We start from the raw sequence: 21079 nt of genomic DNA on the forward strand, positions 1-21079 counted from the left end.
CTCTGCTTCTAGCCAGCTTTGGGATCTTGGGCTGCTCATTTAACTTATCTTTGACTCAGTTTTATCACCTAAGCAGTAAGCTCTCTAGTAATTTTGATAGTCTGTGGCACGGGTGGTGATCCTTTTTTCTGTCAAGAGCCATTTGGGTATTTATAACATCATTTGTGGGCCATACAAAATTATCAACTTAAAAATTAGCCTGCTAACCCAGCCGGTGTGGTTCAGTGGTTGAGTGTCGACCTATGAACCAGACCAAATGATTTCCCAGGACTTTTATGGCCCGTGGGCTGGGTGTTCCCCACCCCTTCTCTATGGATTTAAAGAATTCCTTTCTAAAGCAAGACCTTAACACAAGGATCTTCGTACACCATGAGATTTTACATATGGTGTTTATAATTCTCTTTGAAGAAAAAGAGATGTCCTTCAATTTTAGAGAGGTTCTCTGAAAAGGGGATGAGGTATTAAGAACCTGCTTTTAATGCTTCCCCAAGAAAGGAATAATACAACTTCTTTCCTAACTGTCTTATTTCTACCTTGAATTTTAGCACGATGGATCGGGATAAAGTGGGTATCCCCACAGATGGTGACTCACATGCAATCACTTATCCACCTGCAATTGTCGTTTATATAATTGATCCTTTTACATATGAAAATAAAGATGAGAGCACTAATTCTTCTAATGTATGGACTTTGGGGCTACTTCGATGCTTTCTGGAAATGGTCCAGACTCTTCCTCCTCATATTAAGAGTACTGTTTCTGTACAGGTAAGAATGATAAATGTTGGAGATAAAATTTATATAAAACCGTTGGATGTTGATAGAAGTTTCAAAGATACTAGTCTGTGTCTAAATTGATTTTGTATAGCCAGGTTCTGTTATGTAGATTTTATTTTAAGTGATATACTAGAAATCTTAAGAGAGTTTATAAAAGAGAGACTTTGCAATTATGTCAATAATAATGAAAAATAAAAGGAACCACAGTAATAATGGAAAATAAAGATTGCATGAAGTACATTGAATATTTCTCTTGTGTTACTTTTATAAACCAGTTTTTAAGTTCATAAACTTAAGTACAAAAATTAAAGTATGGATCTAAATAAAACAGGTTGCAAGTAAAAGTAGAAAGAATTTAACCATATTTTAACTATTAAATTCCTATTAAATTATTTAGTTCATCATTTTATTTTGGTTTGTTTAAATTTTCTAGTAAAAGTTTTAGAATTTCAAACCTACAGCCCTTTTTATTCTCTTGTGACTTGTTCGAAGTTTAACATTTGTAATATTTGCCTATAATTCCTAGATTGTTCCTTGTCAGTACCTGTTGCAACCTGTGAAGCATGAAGATAGACAAATCTATACCCAGCATTTAAAATCCCTGGCTTTTTCGGCCTTTACCCAGTGCCGGAGACCCCTTCCAACATCAACCAATGTGAAAACATTGACTGGGTTTGGTCCAGGTTTAGCCATGGAGACTGCTCTTAAAAGTCCTGATGTAAGTATGCTTTCTATGACCAGAGTTATTAAAAACTATACATTTTATGATTTTATGCAAAACCAAGTGCAGTTCTCTGTTTAGCTCTCATTTTCCAATTATCTTATAATTGGGAAAAGATAATATATCACATTTTCAATAAAAATCTTTTTAATAAAAGATTTTTCTGTGATTGTATAATACCATAGTACCTTAATTTTTTGTTTTACAGAGACCAGAGTGTATTCGACTTTATACACCTCCTTTTATTCTGGCTCCAGTGAAGGATAAACAGACAGAGCTAGGAGAAACATTTGGAGAAGCTGGACAGAAATATAATGTTCTTTTCGTGGGATACTGTTTATCACATGATCAGAGATGGATTCTTGCTTCTTGCACAGATCTATATGGAGAACTTTTAGAAACATGTATCATTAACATCGATGTTCCAAATAGGTACTTACATTTCTTTAAATGTATCATTATATCATCCCATTTTTAAAATTCATACACACATTTACATTTTATATTTAATGAGTAGAAAACTGTTTTGCGGGTCATGTACATTAAGATATTAACTCTTGCCCTGCCGGTGGCTCAGTTGGGTGAGTGTCATCCCATACACTAAGAGGTAACCAGTTAGATTCCCGGTCAGGACACATGCCCTGGTTGCAGGCTTGATCCCGTTAGGAGGCTTGCAGGAGGCAGCCAATTGATGTTTCTCTCTCATTGATATCTCCATTTTTTCCTCTCTCTCTCCCTTCTTCTCTCTCTGAAAATCAATAAAAAAAAGTTTTTTTTTAAATTACGTCTTGGCCTGGCTGGGGTAGATCAGTTTGTTAGAGCATCAGTTGATTTGATCCTCAGTCAGGGCACATACAAGAAGCAACCAATGAATGCATAAATAAGTGGAACAACAACTTGATGTTTCTCTCTAAAAAACAAATAAAAATCAATAAATAAAATATTAAGTCTTGGGATTGTAGGTTCTTACCCTTACATAGTGTATATATACATTGTATAATTAGAATTAAAAATAAATTTGATTAATCTGTTACACAGACGAAAGAGATTAAGCTTCCTAAATTCTTTTTTTTTTAAATATATTTTTTATTGATTTCAGAGAGGAAGGGAAAGGGAACAGAAACATCAATGATGAGAGAGAACCATCGATCGGCTGCCTCCTGCACACCCCACACTGGGGATCAAGCCCACAACCCAATCATGTGCCTTTGACTGGAATCAAACCTGGGACCCTTCAGTCCGCAGGCCGGTCCTCTATCCACTGAGCCAAACCGGCTAGGGCAAGCTTCCTAAATTCTTTATAATAAAGCTTGAAATAATGATTTTAACCTGAAAAAATTTTGAGGCATAGAACTAGAAAGCCCTCTGCAATTTTAAAAACAAACTAGGGAAGCACCCTAGAAATTTATTTTTTTCATGTACCATCTAAGATATAATCCCTACATTTGAGTTAACTTTTAACTTTCTTTACTAAAATTGTTGGACTGAAATTTTTACCATTTAAATGTTAGAGTGTCTTCTGAAAATTGAGGCTTTCTTTTTAGAATTCTTCTTGGTAGTAATTAAATATGGCCATTTATTTATGAAGTCTGTAACTAATAGGTCACAACAGGTGAGCCTCATGTTGAGTTATCACTTAATAGATATTTCAACATGTTTCAAAGCTAGGGAACACTGCCTGGGAGTTCTTGAAAAGCAAATTCTTGCAATAATTTTAATTTTTAAAGATTTGGTTTTATCCTTTATTTTCTCTATTGTATAAAGATTCTGTTCCTTTAAGTTCAGAAATTGGTTATTTACAGAAATATTTAATGATTCTTAGTTTATAGGAGTGCTGAAAAAGTAGAATTTTATATTATTGGTTACAAAGATTTATTATTTTATAAACCATACAGCAGTACTTTATACATTTCCTTCACGTAATTTTGACTTTTTAAAATGGGATAGTTATACTAATTAAATGAGCTTTGGAACGAGTATTCTTACCTGTGAAGGATAAGCATAGAATAGAGGAAGAATAATATCACCTTTCCAATACAATGATAATGTTGCCATTTTACTGAAAGTAGAAGTTAGAGAAAGGTTAAGAAAGAGGTGCAACTCTAGAGTCATAGACACCTGGGTTCAAATCCCAATTCTGCCACTTAACGACTGTGTGATCTGGAGCCAGCCAAGCTACAGCTTGCTTCTCTGGGAGGATAAATGTGTTATACAGTTGTTAGGATGAAAATGAGGTATTACAAGTAAATTGGGTGTAATTTTTGGTACATAGTAAGTACTCAATAAATGGTAGCTACTGTTGCTCATGTTACCTATTTGCCTAAAAGAGGACATGCATGCAGAAACTCAACATTGTTTGGTTTGAGAAATGTAGTGTTTTTTTTATATCCTTCAACTTAAAGTGTAGAGCAAAGATTAACAAACTATAACTTGTGGGCCAAATCTGGCCACGTTCATTTAAGTATTATCTACGGCTGCTTTCATGCTGCAGCAGCAGAGCTGAATTGTTATAACACAATCTTGATGGCCTACAAAACTTAAAATACTGGCTCTTTAAAGAAAAATTTTGCCAATCTCTGGTGTAGAGCAGTGTTTCTGATTAATTTTGATGCTTATGGATAACTTTGAATTCAGAGTTGTATATACTTTAATGTATGATAAAAAACCACAAACTAGCATGCCACCCCCATAATTTTACATATGTTCTTGCTTAGGACTTGTATAAAAGTTTCAAGCATTAAGGAACCAGTTTTTTTTTTACAAATTTGAGCTCTTTTGAAATGTCATAAGAATTTTAGGCACATTTATGACTGTCTCTTTATTTTGCACAATAGAGCTCGTAGGAAAAAAGGATCTGCTAGAAGATTTGGTCTACAGAAACTTTGGGAATGGTGCTTAGGACTTGTACAAATGAGTTCATTACCATGGAGAGTTGTAATTGGCCGTCTAGGAAGGATTGGTCATGGAGAATTGAAAGGTAAAATTGTGCTTTTATTTTTTAGTACTTAGATTTCTGTTTTATGTTAATTCATACACTGTTCAGACCACATATAGGTATACTATGTACTTGATAAAATGCATACCTTATAAAAACGTTTTTTGTTACTGATTTTTGTTTTTAAAGAGGAACCACAGATGTCTAAGCCACAAATGACTTAAGTCCAGATATAAAAGTATATTTTACAATATTACAACATTAATATCAGTGTCATTACTACTATTTTTATTTTTCCTTTTTTTTTATTTTTCAACTTATCTTCTGTTCAGCAGATTCTAATTGATATTGATGTACATTAAAGCTAAGGTGATAAAGAATGTTGAGTAATATCACCAATAAGACAGTTTTGGCTTGATGATAACACTTATTTTAAAACCATTGTTTGTCCTAGCCGGTTTGGCTCAGTGAATAGGGTGTTGGCCTGCGGACTGAAGGATCCTGGGTTCAATTCCTGCCAAGGGCATATGCCCGGATTGTGGGCTCTATCGCCAGTAGGGGATGAGCAGGATGCAGCTGATCAATGATTCTCTCTCATCCTTGATGTTTCTTTCTCTCTCTCCCTCTCCCTTCCTCTCTGAAATCAATTAAAAAACATATATTTTTTAAAAAGTAGATAAAGCCATTATGTTTTAACTTTGGATCTGTAGGGTGTTAATAACAGTGTTACTTTAGATTATTATTTTTATTGTTGATACCCACAGATTGGAGCTGTTTGCTGAGTCGTCGAAATTTGCAGTCTCTAAGTAAAAGACTCAAAGACATGTGTAGAATGTGTTGTATATCTGCTGCCGACTCTCCCAGCATTCTCAGTGCTTGCTTGGTAGCAATGGAACCCCAAGGCTCTTTTGTTATTATGCCAGGTTAGCTACTTTAGTTTATATCAGAATTAATTCTTCATGCACTTAAGTTTCTAAATATTATGTAAAATTGATTCTTCATTTATTAAGAGAAAAAATACCTTTCATTTCCTTTCCAGATTCTGTGTCAACTGGTTCTGTATTTGGAAGAAGCACCACTCTAAATATGCAGACGTCTCAGCTAAATACCCCACAGGATACATCATGTACTCATATACTTGTATTCCCTACTTCTGCTTCTGTGCAAGTAGCTTCAGCTACTTATACCACTGAAAATTTGGACTTAGCTTTCAATCCTAACAATGGTAGGAGAATTAATCTTTAAAGGTTTTGCAAATATAAAAAGTCTTAATGATTGTTGCTGATCGTAGGCTGATTAATGTTCCCAACACATATCCATATCTTACGAATGTCCCTGAAACCTGTGAATGTGCCCTTATATGGCAAAACAATAGCAACAACAACAAAAAGGCTGCAGATGTGATTAAATTAAGGGTCTTGAGATGGAGAGATCCTGTGTTAGGTGGGTCCGAAATGCAATCATATGTATCCTTATAAAATGGAAGTTTGACTATCCACAAAAGAGGGGAAGGCCAAGTGATGCAAAGAGAGGGAAGCAAAGTCACAGAAAACCAATGCTACACTGCTGACTTTAAAGATGGAGGAAGGAGCCATGAGCCAGTGAGTACAGTTCTAGGTGCTGGAAAAGACAAAGAAACAGATCACCCTCTGGATCCTCTAGAAGCAGCAGAGGCCTGCTGCTTCCTTGATTTTGGCCTAATGACCAACACTTTGATTTCAGCCCATTAAAACTGAATTTGAACTTCTGGACCCCAAACTGTTAGAGAATAAATGTGTGATGTTTTAAACTAACAAGTTTGTAATAATTAGTTAAAGCAGCAACAGGAAACTAATATAACCATTCTTCCACCTTATTGATAATCAGAACTGGTGCTATGAATTATCTCAAATATTTACTTATTTTAAAAGACAACATTGGTCATAAAATGTTTGTAGTTTTTTGCCTGTGCTGTTGAGTTATCTATATATACACTTTGCAGCTCATATTATATTCTTTTCTATCTTGATTTGCCAAAATAGTATAGTAATTTATATGAATTGTAAGAGTAGGGATGTAACTTTTCTCAATGAGTTTATAGATTGCATTTGAGTAGAAGAAAAAAATAAATGATATTCTACTGTTGCTCTGAGTTATCCTAGAAGATGGCACATTTTTAAAGTCACAGTATGGGTATTCATTATTCTATTTTTGTGTGTGTGTTATACAATAATTTGAATGTTTTACTTAATAGTAAAGAATAAGTGTATCAATCATGAGTAGTGTCATTTTAAGTACATTTTCATTTTCAGCATATTGTGTTTCCTATTGCTGCTGTAACAAATTACCACATGCTTAGTGGCTTAAAATGACACACACTTATCTTACAGTTTTGGAAGTCAGAAGTCCTACTGGGTCAAGTCAAAGAGCCTGCAGGGTTGGTTCTTTCTGGAGTCTCTAAGAGACAGTCTCTTTCCTTGCCTTTGCCAGCTTTAGAGACCACTTGCATCTCTTGCTCATGGCCTTTATTTCCATCTTCAACATCAGCAGTATAATATCAGCACATCTCCTTCATTGACTAACCCTAGTGCCTCCCTGTTATTAGGGCCCCAGTGATTACAAGGACCACCTAAATAAGCAAGATTTATCTCCCCCTTTTAAGATCCTTAGCTTGGTCATATCTGTGAAATGTTTTAAAAAGTATATTTTTATTGGTTTCAGGGAGTGGGAGAGAGAAATAGAAACATCAGTGATGAGAAAAAAATCATTGATCAGCTGCCTCCTGCACACCTCCTACTGGGAATCGAGCCTGAAACCCAGACATATGCCCTGACGGGGAATCAAACCATCACCTCCTGATTCATGAGTTGAAGCTCAACCACTGAGTCACACCAATGGGGCTGCATAATTATTTTTTATGTATAATTATTTATATGGCTCTCAGCACAATAATTGACACACAGAAGGCACTCAGTAGATGTTGGTTAAATTAATTTTAACTCTCTCCTATAGATAACCATGAGATGAGAAATGAAGTACTTACTCTTTTTTCTTTCTCTTATAGCAGATGGAATGGGTTTCTTTGATTTGTTAGACACAGCAGATGATCTTGACCCTGATATCATTAATATTATTCCTGCCTCTCCAACGGGGTCTCCTGTACATTCTCCAGGATCTCATTACCCCCATGGAGTTGATGCTGGCAAGGTAACCCTATTATAAAAGTTCAGTTTATCTAAATGTCATTCATTAACTTAGTAATGAATTGATTCATGAAATAGAGTCCTGTTTTTCTCTTGTTTAAATTAGCAAATAGTGAAATTAACAGTACATTCATGCATTTCTGCTCTTTGAATTATACATTATTAAGGCAGAGGGGGTCTCTGCAGCTCTGCTTTTCCTGACTTTATATTTTCTAGACTACTTTTCATTAATCCTTCTTTTGTATTTTTCCTGCCACTTCACCGTAGCTTCTACTCAGGTCTAGGACTGGATTATCTCTGAGAATCAATATATAGTTCTAAGAGCTGCTCTTCATATCAGGGCTGTAACAAGCAACATAATAGAAATACTAATTTTCTCATAAAAACAGAAAAAACACTGACTACCTTGCCTTCCAAACTGTTTATTTTTAGCAGACTATTTTTTCTTTCTGTTTGAACTGAAAACTAATTGGGCCTCATTTGACTAACATCTTTAAGTGAAATTATATGTAGTAGTGGTTTGACTATTTTAGTATATATATATGTTTAGAACCTGCCTTTTAAAAATAAAGATCTTTGTCCAGTCTTCTTACCTTGCATTCTTACCTGCTTTTTAATTGAAAAGAAATGAGATTATTAAAAAAATACATATGAGATAAAGCACCAATAATTTCACCACTTTAATAAGACCATTTTTACTTTTAGCAAATTAGCTTCCAGATGTATTTATATTGTAGCTTTCAAGAAGTATATCAGCTTTTTAATATTGCATTGTTGTTTTAGCATAATTTGTTATATCATTCCCAAAATGTTGGATATTGAAGTTATTTTCTGTTATAAGCAATGTTGCAATGAACATCTTTATGCATATCACTTTTTCTTTTTACCTATTGCCTTAAAATGAATACCAAGAAATACATTGACTAATCCAAAGGCTATGAACATCACTTAGTAGCTATCTCCTCGTGTTGTCAAAATGTTTTTCAAAACATTATTAATTGTATTTTATAGGTAGTGCTAGATGAACAAGCTAAATTTTAATCACCTTTTGGATGGGGTTTGGTGGTCAGGAATTAGTTGAAGGAGTTTTAGGAAATAATGCAGAAATTTCATTGATCATTTTGTATTTTTCAGTCAGTTACAAAGAGTTACATACACACAAACTCTGAACATATTTCCTTATGCAACTGTTAAGACTCATTCTTTTAATGGTGTTACTAATTATGATACTCTTACTAATAAGTACTAGAAATTTTAAAAAGTACCCTTCAGCATTTTAAAAAATTGAAGTGATTGATTTTCATAAGCCATTCTGTATTTATATCTAATGCCTAGATATATCAAATGAACTAACACACTTTTAATTTTGTCTTTTTAAGGGTCTGGGTACTGATCGGCTACTTTCAACAGAGTCTCATGATGAAGTAACTAATATTCTTCAGCAACCATTGGCCCTTGGTTACTTTGTATCAACTGCCAAAGCGGGTCCCTTACCTGACTGGTTCTGGTCAGCATGTCCTCAAGCACAATATCAGTGTCCCCTTTTTCTTAAGGTATTGCCATTTCTATGCTAGTTCCTAAATAATGCTCATTGTTGGTTTACATTCTAAGAAATATAAAAGTGGCTTTTTGAAACCTTGTAGCTTTTGTCTAAGGTCTTATATGCATTGCCACATTTGACTTTACACAAGATCACCAAAAGAGTTATCTCATTATGAAATAATTCTAATTTTTAAATGCATATTAAGTTTGAACTTTTTTTTAAGTTTGAACTTTTAATCTTAAACTTCTGGGATGCTTGCTCATATTATTATTATATTATGATTATTTTTAAATAATTCTTTATTGTTGAACTCGTATTACTTTTAACAGCACATCTGAAGTTTAGAGCTAGGGAGAAAACTTATATTACCAGAATTTGGTTTTCAAGACAAAATAAATCCGTTGGATTTTTCAAATATCTCCTTGTTCTTGCCTTGACTGTTCCAAATCTGTCTTCCTATAGTGTTAAAATAAAGAAGTTATTTTAATAAGGAAAAAAAGATTTATAACTTTGTAAGTAAAATATTTGCATATGCTTGACTCCTGTTAACTTCTTTCAGTGCTACATCTAGGTATATCTATATAGGCTTAAGTTCTATATAACCTAGATACAAACTGTACTGAGGTTTATCAGTTTAGTTTTTCCTTAAACATTTACTTTACACATCTAGTCAGGTTACACTTAGAAAATAATTGGAAATCCTTTTTTTTTTTTTAAGATTATCATGTCTAAAAAACAATAAAGCTGAAGAAAAGGAAGTAAGGTTTGATATAAATTACTACTGTAATGAATTAAACAAAAAGAAGCATTTTTATATTCCTTATGTAGGTCTAAAATGTATCTCATCAAGGCAGACACCTTGGTTTTTTCCTTTGGCTGATATCCTGTTACTTGTTATTTTTAGGCCTCTTTGCACCTCCATGTGCCTTCAGTGCAATCTGACGAGCTGCTTCACAGTAAAGACTCCCACCCACTTGACTCAAATCAGACTTCAGATGTCCTCAGGTACAGCTCTTTTTTACCATTAGGTGTTCTCTCCAGTATTGATCCTTATATATTTTTCTTGGGTCTTGAGATAAATCAGTGATGGCGAACCTTTTGAGCTGGGCGTGTCAGCATTTTGAAAAACCCTAACTTAACTCTGGTGCCGTGTCACATATAGAAATTTTTTGATATTTGCAACCATAGTAAAACAAAGACTTATATTTTTGATATTTATTTTATATATTTAAATGCCATTTAACGAAGAAAAATCAACCAAAAAAATGAGTTCGCGTGTCACCTCTGACACACGTGTCATAGGTTCGCCATTACTGAGATAAATGATACCATTCAGAATGAGTGTTTTTTCTTGTTAACACATGTGATCTACTTTAGAGTAATTTTTATGAAGTACTCTAATCTCCCCAAGGACTCACTATTCCATAACTTCCACTTTTTTAAAAAATGTTTTTATTGATTTCAGAGAGAGGAAAGAAGAGGGGGAGAGGGGTAGAAACATTAATGATGAAAGATAATCATTCATCGGCTGCCTCCTCCACGACCCCCACTGGGGAACAAGCCCAAAACCTGGGCATATGCCATGACCAGGAATCGAACCATGACTTCCTGGTTCATAGGTCAACACTCAACCACAAAGCCACACTGGTTGGGCCCTTCCATCTTTTTTTTTAAGTTACTTTGAATCTTAAGATGCCATAATTGGAAACTGCTCCCAAAATCTACAGTATAAATAAATACTCGACTTAAATAGTTTATTTGCTTTTCAGGTTTGTTTTGGAACAGTACAATGCACTCTCCTGGCTAACCTGTGACCCTGCGATCCAGGACAGACGCTCATGTCTCCCAATTCATTTTGTGGTGCTGAATCAGTTATATAACTTTATCATGAATATGCTGTGATCTTCATTTGATGGAACTGTGCAAGGAAATAACAAGGAAAAGACATTTGCTGCAAGATTAAGTTACAGTTATCTTCTCACTGAAAGTCATTTGTGATAGGGTCTAATTCTTATTACTTCAACAAATATTGTTTTGACTTGGGGGAGGGGCTATAACCCTGCTATTTTTCATTGACTATATTGAACTCTTTAGGGTGATGACTGATCATACAAAACGTATTATAACATTTTCGTAGCAAAATTAACCTTTTTTTTCCAGTCACAGTATTTGTGAAAAGTAATGAGCCATAGTACCCAGTCATGTTAAATGAATAATAAAAGCATGGAGAGGAAACAAGGAACAATGAATTTCAACATATGGTTTCAGAACATCAAGATGTTCTTGTATTGGAGTATAGTATCTAGTATTCAAAATGCCTGCATCTCTTATTTATTGTAAGTTTTTAAATGTATAAATTGTCTTATATTTCTTAACCTCTTTTATAAAAATTTTCCTAGAAGGTTTATACTGCCTTCTTGCTTTAAAGCAATTGGTCTAAAATATATGTAATCGTCTTAATTAAAAAGTTGCAGTAGGGTTGCTTTTAGAGTATTATTTTTTTGTAAGGGGTGGGTGGGACAGTAAATTTGTATTGTCTTGATGTACAGTTTAATGGGAATAGAGGGGGAATAATGTCCATACCATTGTGTGTGGAGGATTTACAGCTAAGCTGTAGTTGCAGAGTACATGTACAGTAATGAAGTTCACTGTGTTTATAAATTGAAAAGGTACCAGGTCTTACAGCATTTTATATATCACACCTTTACAGAATAACATGATGGCAATATACACGTGATATTGTTAAGTGGTTTAATTTAGAATAAAATGAGAAATCTTCAGTTATATTTTGTACTATGGTTTAGGGCTATGACTAATATTTCAGGCCATTTCCAGTGGGGAAAAAAAACTTAGTTTTACAAGAAAAACATTTGCTACTGAATGCTTAAACTAATTTTGGTGTTTCATGTTACATGCTTAAATTTTTTTCAGTTTTAACAGTGGCACATCTAGGCATGGGAATATTATTAATTATGAAAATTATCTTCAGGATCTGCTATAAGGTTGAAATTTAGCCCAGCTCTAGGCATTTTACAAATTATTTTAAGAGCAGTCACTCTTGATTGTTTGACTTTTTTTTTTTTTTTAAATTAAAGATTGGGAATGTGTGTGAGAGTATGCATATGTATGGGTGTGTGTGTGCAATCAAACTGTGGTGTAAATAGATTCTCAGTGAATTCTGGTATTCAGACTCTATTTCACTAGTTAAAAACCATTTTCTAAACTTAACCTGTTTGTTTCCCCTTTGCCTTTTATTTATTTAATTTTCTTGGTTTGGAGATGACAGTCCCAAACACCAGAGTCTGTACTTTTCTATAACACAGTTCAGATTAAGGCAGGACATATGTCAAGGAGGTTCTCACCTCCCTAAAGAAGGGACTTGAATTTTAGGGACTTTAATTCACCCCTTCCTTCGATACAGCTTTCCCCCTTCTTGTTTGCACATGCCAAGATAATTGCTTCTATGCAGGCTTTACCCCCTTGAAAAATCCTTTCTACAGTGCTGCTCACAAGAGAGTCCAAGTTAGCCTCCTACCTGTGCTGCTGACTTGAATTCACAGTCGCCAAGTCTACCTATCTTTCTTGGAAACAGTCTAGCAAAATTCCGGATTTATAAGTTCACTAATTCTCTACAAGAACAAAATCAATTGTATTTACAAAGCAGTAATTCGGTATGTTTTATTTTATTTTATTTTTTACTGAAACATTTTGTAAATTCTATATGCTTAGCTTAAATATCACTTTCTTATGAACAATATAACTTCTTCAAATTGTGTATATTAAAATATTAACAGGTCTTTTTTTCTATAAAGAAAACACAATTAGTGACAAAGATTTTTCAATCATTTTTTCAAAATTATGCAATCCCAATGGATATCCCAGCATATTTTGAAATTAAAATTTAAAGATCACATCTCTGCATTCATTTTTAAATTATGCTCACACACTAAGGATTATGTTGCATGTTTATTCTATACTTTAAAAAAACTTGTCTGAGATTTGAAGGAAAAGATGCTTATTTGGAATTTCTATGAAAAGAGTATCCTTTTTTATATACTTAGCACAATAGTAACTTTTAAAAATAGAAGCTATATTCTCAGTTGTTTAAAATTACTAGCCTTTAGTAACCACATCTCAGTTTGAAAATAGATTTTTAAAAAATTATTCCCTGACAGTTTCTTTTATATGGAGCCATAAGGAATGAACCCAGTATACAATTCCTTTTTATTTGGGAATCAGGGAGTAGTTCCTAAATATACAGGATTTACTGATAAGATATGTTTTTCTTCCTTTCATATATGAGTTCACACTCAAATAGAGAATTATTAAATAGCCATTAGAAAAGGTCGGAGACTTATTTCGAAAAAAAAAAAAAAAGTATGCAGGATGATGGATCTAACTTACTAATGTACTGCCACAGACAAGTGTAGGCTGTTTTGTTTTGTTTAAATAGGTAAGCAAAATAATATGCTTTATACCAGTTGATCAGCAACACCTTGACTTCCTTGTTACAGTGCTAATATCTGTTTTTTTGTGCTGTTATCCATTATAAAGCAGGGTGGAATTCCAGTATTTTGGCATTTCAAAAGATTACTTACATTATGTCTGCTTCCAGCCAGTGAGAAACATCTAGCCATACCTTTCTTATGCAAGCCATTCAGTTATCAGGACTGTGAATTAACACTGTATGAATAAATTTCTGTACACCTTATTGTTTGGCCAGAAGGCCACCAAGTGTACTTATATGTAATCCTTAAATTTTAAAGTAGTTGTAATTTTTAATCTTTCTAAACTTTTCTTAAACCACTAAAATTAAGCTCTTACTACTTAGTCAACTATCCTCAGCTGTATTCCTACTCAATTGTCAGTATGGCACAGATTACTGTATTAAAATATTCTCCTTTTGTCTTCATATTTACCTTCTGAGGTAACTTTTTTAACTTAATGTGTTACTACAAAGATTTGCAGATCTTTAATCAAGCACTATGTTAATACTGTAATATCAAAATACTATGTTGCATTATTTAAAATGTTCAAATTGAATACATTAAAAGGAAGTTTTTAAATGCTGTTGCATCATATAATTTGCCTCTCATCCACTATAGCATTGCATATCAGTCTGTTAATACATTTAATGTGCATGAGTGATGTTTTAGTCTGGGTTTCCTCTTAAGATTTTAGTTTGTCTAAATTAAAGAAAAATGTTTTTGACATATTTTTTGCCCCATCCCCCAAATCAGCTGGAAATCTTAACCTTTTGGGATTTTCTTGGTGTTTTATGGGCCCAGAACTGTGGTTTAAATTTATATATATGTTTTCTTTTTTGTGGAGTATGAAGTAAAAAACTGGATTTGGGACCTAAAATACTCCTCAGGTTGATGTATTCATAAAGTTTTAAAATAGATTTAGTTTTCAAAGTAAACTGGATTTGTGGACCTTAGAGTTACTGAATTTAAACTACAAATTGTAACGTCATTACTGGACATGTGTCAGCATCAACTCAAAATAACTTGGTCACTTTATGAAGGGACGTTTTAAAGTTGTTTAGCAGTGACACCTAATATGGTCCAGTTGCTTTTTTTTTTTTTTTTTTAAGTGACAAAAAAAGAATAAGGAACAAACACTATTGCTGCCGAATGCCATAACACTGAGTTGTATAAATTGTGATTGAGGAAATGAAAAGATTTATACTTTTAAAAAAAACACAAAAAAAAACAAAACTTCAAATGGAATAAATTATTCATGAAGCCTTCATTGTGGTGTCTCATTCTGTTGAAAATATCTCTAAAGTTTGTGTGAAAATCAGGAGCAGTATTACTTTTTTTTGGTTCATTTATAAATGGAAAGGAGCAACCTAAAAACTGATTAATGGACTTTTAACTTCTCCATCTTAAGTATTTTATTTTTTTGTTAATCCTCACCCAAGGATATTTTTTTCTATTACTTTTTAGAGAGAGTGGATGGGAAGGAGGGATGGGGGAGAGAGAGAGGAACATAGATTAGTGGCCTCCTGTTTGGACCTGGGAGGGAACCCGAAACCCAGGTATGTGCCCTTTGATGGGGAATTGAACCCACAACCCTTTGGTGCGAGGGCTGACCTTCTAACCACTGGACCACACTGGCCAGGGCTGAAGTATTTAATTTTAGAAAATATTTTAATCATATATCAATGTTAAATATATAGGAAAATTATATATACATGTGCATACTAATTCCTTTAGGCTGATTAGTTTAATCAGTTTTCTAATTGAAAAGTTACCTTCGAATATTTAAAGCATAGCTCTGTCCTATTTTTTTTAAAAATCACAAATGTTTTTGAAGCAAGAGTTCAGATATGAACAATCCATTAAAAATAGCTCTGTCTTTTTTTGTTGTTCTCTGTCCATTTTGTCTAAGCAGGTATCCTATATAATAAAAGAGTAATATGCAAATTGACCAAATGGTGGAATGACCAGAACACCCGCGGCCCCTTGCTCCAGCCGGCCTGCTCCCAATGGCCACCATCGGGGGCCGGCCCGCTGAACCCCACTAGTGTGCAAATTCGTGCACCAGGTCTCTAGTCCTCCTACATAATAAAAGCCTGATATGCAAATTGACCGAATGACCAGTGGAACGACCAGTTGCTATGACACGCACTGACCATCAGGGGGCAGACGCTCAATGCAGGAGCTGCCCCCAGCCCGCAGGTCCCAGGCCAGCCAAGGTGAGTGGCAGCAGGGCCTCCCCCCACCCCCCTGCTCACCCCACAGAGGAAATTGACTGGTGGCAGCAGGGTGATGGGGGGGGCAGGGCTGGCTGGCGAGCTTGCAGTGCTGTTCCCCCCAATCGCCCCACTGGTCACCTCTAAGATGGGTGCCAGCAGGGGCCCTCCGACCACCCTGTCAGTCACCCAGCAGAGGGAGGAAACTGGCAGCGGTGGCGGGTAGGACAGGGCTGGTGAGTGGGTGGTGCCAGGCCAGCCAAGGCAGGTGCCAGCAGGGGGCCCCTGATCACCCTGCTGGTTGCTCCACAGATCGGCCCTGATCGCCTGGCCAGGCCTAGGGGCCCTACCCCTGCAGAAGTTTTGTGCACCAGGCTTCTAGTTTTAAATATTTTTTTGTCAAACTTAAGCTAAGGACAAATTCCAAAACTGTCATTTTAAAATAGTTTCTCCCAGCAGAATTTTAAAAAGAATTCTTTAAAAGGATGTACACTGAGTGGCCAGATTATTATGACCATCTGACATTTGTAGGCAAATTAGCTATAATTACGCGCTGAAGTTGCTAAAGCGCCAGACCACTATAAATAGGGAAGCAGGTTGTTTACCACGACAGTAGAAGTGATTTTTTTTCTGAATATATGGGTAAACAATGCGATTTAACAGCCTTTGAACATGGGAGACTATATATATATATACACACACACACACATACATACACACACACACTCAGTGGCCATATTATTATGACCACCCCATCAGTACTTCGTTGGGCCACCTTTTGCCTTCAATACTGCGGCAATTCTTGGCATTGACTCCACGAGATGTTGAAAGGTGATGCGAGGAATCTGACACCATGCCTGATGAATAGCACTGTCCAGTTCTGTGAGATTTGATGGTTGTGGAACCAGCTGCCTGATGGCTCTTTTAACTTTGTCCCACAAATGCTCAATTGGATTGAGATCTGGTGATTGTGAGGGCCACCTAAGCAAGGTAAAGTCTCCCTCATGTTCTTGAAACCACTCCTGCACAATACGAGCACCGTGGCATGGTGCACTGTCTTGTTGGAAGAAGCCATCTCCATTGGGATACGCCATCAACATGATAGATGAACTTGATCAGCAACGATACTTAGATATGTTGTGCTATTCAGACGTTGTTCCACACGAATTAAAGGGCCCAAGTCATGCCAGGAAAATATGCCCTGAACCGTAACACTGCCCCCACCAGCTAGAAGGGTTGTACTCACGCATGTGGGGTGCATGCTTTCATGCTTTTTCCACCAAATTCTCACTCTGCCATCTGCATGATGCAACTGGAAACGTGATTCATCGGACCACATGACTTTTTTCCAATGCTCGACTGTCCAATCCTTGTGTTCCTGTGCAAATTGGAGACGTTTTATCTTGGTAACTGTAGACAGCAAAGGTGTTCGAATAGGCCTTTGGCTTCCATATCCCATACGATGCAGTGAACGGCTAATTTGCCTACAAACATCAGGTGGTCATAATAATCTGGCACTCAGTGTATACATTATGTTGTCACAACTTTTAATTATTTTCTGTCTCACAGTTTATATTCTATTTCTTCTTCTTTTTTTTTTTTTACTATAGTTTAGTGTCTGACTAAAAATAACTATGCAAATCAAGCTTTTTTCTTGGGGGGGCGGTGGTATTCACTTGCACAACTAGGTGTAATCTTTCTGTACTGTTTGTAGTTTTCAGTATTGAATACCAAGCTCTGAAAAATCTTATTGAGTGGCTTACTAAAGGAAGGAAATAAGTTTTTTCCTTTAAAAGCGAAACCAAATGCTTGTTTGTACTATGCATAAGGTATTGATACTTGGTAAGAATTCAATCTGCTTAGAGATAGACATGTTGCCTACATTAAGCAAATAAAGTTTTTATTTTTTTATTTTTTTTTTTTTAATTAAATCTTTATTGTTCAGATTATTACATTTGTTCCTCTTTTTTTTCCCCCATAACTCCCCTCCTCCCAGTTCCCGCCCCACCCTCCGCCCTCACTCCCCACCCACTGTCCTCATCCATAGGTGCACGATTTTTGTCCAGTCTCTTCCCGCATCTCCCACACCCCTTTCCCCCCAGGAATAGTCAGTCCATTCGCTTTCTATGTCCCTGATTCTATTATAATCAACAGTTCATTCTGTTCATCAGATTATTTATTCACTTGATTCTTAGATTCACTTGTTGATAGATGCATATTTGTTGTTCATAATTTGTATCTTTACCTTTTTCTTCCTCTTCCTCTTCTTAAAGGATACCTTTCAGCATTTCATATAATCCTGGTTTGGTGGTGATGAACTCCTTTAGCTTTTCCTTATCTGTGAAGCTCTTTATCTGACCTTCAATTCTGAATGATAGCTTTGCTGGATAAAGTAATCTTGGTTGTAGGTTCTTGGTATTCATCACTTTGAATATTTCTTGCCACTCCCTTTATCTTTTGCTCTTGGCATTTTAATTATGATGTGTCTTGGTGTGATCCTCTTTGGATTCCTTTTGTTTGGGGTTCTCCGCGCTTCTTGGACCTGTAAGTCCATTTCTTTCACCAGGTGGGGGAAGTTTTCTGTCATTATTTCTTCAAATAGGTTTTCAATATCTTGCTCTCTCTCATCTTCTGGCACCCCTATAATTCTGATGTTGGTACGCTTGAAGCTGTCCCAGAGGCTCCTTACACTATCCTCGCATTTTTGGATTCTTTTTTCATTTTGCTTTTCCGGTTGGGTGTTTTTTGCTTCCTCGAATTTCAAATCATTGACTTGATTCTTGCGCTCCTCTGGTCTGCTGTCGGGAGTCTGTATAATATTCGTTATTTCAGTCCGTGTATGCTTAATTTCTAGTTGGTTCCCCAATATAAGATCGAGGGTCTCATTAGTTTTCTTGTAGATCTCATTAAGTTTATCGGCGGCTTCTAAACAGTTCTTGAGAGACCTTAAAAGTGTGGTTCTGAACTCTATATCTTCCATCGACAATTTTGTCCTGTTTCTTTGTCTCCGCATTTTGTTATGCTTCCTTGGTGCACCCCCTAGTGGTCTTTGTTCGCAGTCTTATAGTTAAATCTTGATTGTTGTAGCTAATTCCAGGGAGGGTTTGACCTCCAGGCTATGAGAATCAGCTGTGTCAGCAGTGAGAGAACTTCTGTCCTCTAGGGAGGTGCTAATCTAGCCTTTGCCTGAGGCTATCTGGCAAATGCCTCTGTGCAGGGCTTGGGCGGGGCGGGTCGCACAGGATCAACAGGGTGGGCCGGAGAGAGCAGTTATGGCGGCTCTCAGTCCTGTCCCCAGGGGCTCTGCCTCTCTGAGTCCCAGCACCCGCTGCAAAGCTCAGAGAGAAAGCTGCACTCGCTCTGACCGAAGCCAGGCAGTCCCGCTTCTCCCGTTTGAGTCTGGGTCCCTAAAGACTCGCCCGGATCTGGAGCTCAGAGTCTGCGACTCCCTCCCGATTGAAAACGCCAACCGCGCCCTCCGCCTCCAGCCCGCTCCGCGCACTCCGCACCTCAGAATTTGACTTCAGCACTGCGCTTCCTCTGAGTGTCCGTACGCGTTTCTCTTTCCTCCTAGTTGTAGGACTTCCACTCAGCCAGCGTTCCTGTGGTTCTGGGTAATGTCCCTTCCGTTTTTTGGTTTCACTTTTGAAGTAGTTGTTCAAAGCAGCAAACTCCGGCGTTAACCTATGCCGCCATCTTGGTTCTCCAGCAAATAAAGTTTTTAAAAACATATATTTTTTTCATTTTAGAGAGCAGAAGGAAAAGAAACATTAAACGGCTGCCTCCTGCACACCCCACATGGGGATCGAGCCTGCAACCCAGGCATGTACCCTGACTGGAAATGGAATACTGACCTCCTGCTTTGATGCTCAACCACTGAGCCACACTGGCTGGGCACAAATACATTATGACCCATTCTGCCACATCTTGGCAAAACCCAAGACTTAAAGCTCAAAATGCTAGTTAATCCCTTTCCTGTAATATTTAAAAGAAAACAAAACACATTTTTATTGATTTCAGAGAGGGAGGGAGAGGGAGAGAGAGAGAAACATCAATGATGAAAGAGAATCATTGATTGGCTGCCTCCTGCATGCTCCACACTGGGGATCGAGCCCACAACCCAGGTATGTGCCCTGACCGGGAATGAAACCATAACCTCCTGGTTCATGGGTTGATCCTCAACCACTGAGTCACATTGGCCGGGCTCCTGTAATCTTTTCTTACCAAATTTCCTGTCAGATTTCTCCATGTGATTTAAGAACTACAGATTAAGAGGTAAAACTCTGAAATATGGCGAACATTTTAAAATGTTCTAGAAGGAATTAGTATATTGGAAATTCTCTTGACCTCTTAATACCAGTAGCATATTATGTACATAGATCTACGTATTTGTTAATTTGTTGAGGTGACTTGAAATAGTTATCAGATTATTACTCAAAGTATACATACATTTACCACACTTCTAGAATCAAAATTACAATATGTTCTGACAATTTTTTTAAACATGTTTTATTGATTTTTTACAGAGAAGAAGGGAGAGGGATAGAGAGCTAGAAACATCAATGAGAGAGAAACATTGATCAGCTGCCTCCTGCACATGCCCCACTGGGGATGTGCCCGCAACCAAGGTACATGCCCTTGACCGGAATCAAACTTGGGACCCTTCAGTCCGCAGGCCGACGCTCTATCCACTGAGCAAAACCGGTTAGGGCTGTTCTGACAATTTTGATCTGTTTAATGGTTTTATCAAAATATGCACGAGACAGAATTGTTACAATCAGAATTGTTAAAAATATTTGGAGTATATTGTAGTTTTTTAAGAATATAGAAGCAGAACATCCACTTTAGAAGTGCAGTTTGAACTTTACTCAAACCATTTAGGATAAATAACTTTTGAAATATTACAGTTTCTAGAGAAACATTGACATTTAGTAGGAAGCATCTCTTCAGCATGTTAAGTAAAATGTCCAGGCTTTGCTTACTAACAAGGTATAAAGGGTATATTGCTCTATTAACAACTGGATCAGATAAGTCAGTCCCCCACATCCCTGAGTTATTTGAAGGTTTCCATATAAGCAAAAACAAAAAAGGAAGAGAATCCAACATGAGTTTGGTATTACGCTTAAATCATTAATTCAACGAACCAATATTAAGTGACATACTATACTAAGGGCAAAGAAATAAAATATAGCTCTTGCCCTCAAAGTAAGTACTTACTTTCTGG

General features: G+C 36.3%; 1 protein-coding gene across 7 annotated transcripts in view; it reads left to right on the plus strand.

Annotated features, from left to right (window-relative positions):
* MED13 (mediator complex subunit 13) overlaps positions 1-14904 on the plus strand; it is a 96494-nt gene extending 81590 nt beyond the window's left edge. For 4 of the 7 annotated variants that reach the window (XM_036340203.1, XM_036340207.1, XM_036340205.1 and 1 more), the window contains 10 exons: positions 546-765; positions 1301-1492; positions 1704-1927; positions 4330-4472; positions 5195-5353; positions 5470-5655; positions 7474-7616; positions 8992-9165; positions 10060-10160; positions 10925-14904. In XM_036340203.1, the coding sequence (XP_036196096.1) occupies positions 546-765; positions 1301-1492; positions 1704-1927; positions 4330-4472; positions 5195-5353; positions 5470-5655; positions 7474-7616; positions 8992-9165; positions 10060-10160; positions 10925-11057 (1675 nt within the window). In that variant the 3' untranslated portion in view covers positions 11058-14904. Of the gene's footprint in view, positions 1-545; positions 766-1300; positions 1493-1703; positions 1928-4329; positions 4473-5194; positions 5354-5469; positions 5656-7473; positions 7617-8991; positions 9166-10059; positions 10161-10924 lie in introns of those variants that run through there. The other 3 variants (XM_036340204.1, XM_036340208.1, XM_036340209.1) reach the window with 3 other exon arrangements.
* Positions 14905-21079: the final 6175 nt, after the last annotated feature.

The sequence above is a fragment of the Myotis myotis genome, unplaced genomic scaffold, assembly GCF_014108235.1.
Source record: "Myotis myotis isolate mMyoMyo1 unplaced genomic scaffold, mMyoMyo1.p scaffold_m19_p_17, whole genome shotgun sequence".
Taxonomy (NCBI): Eukaryota; Metazoa; Chordata; class Mammalia; order Chiroptera; family Vespertilionidae; genus Myotis; species Myotis myotis.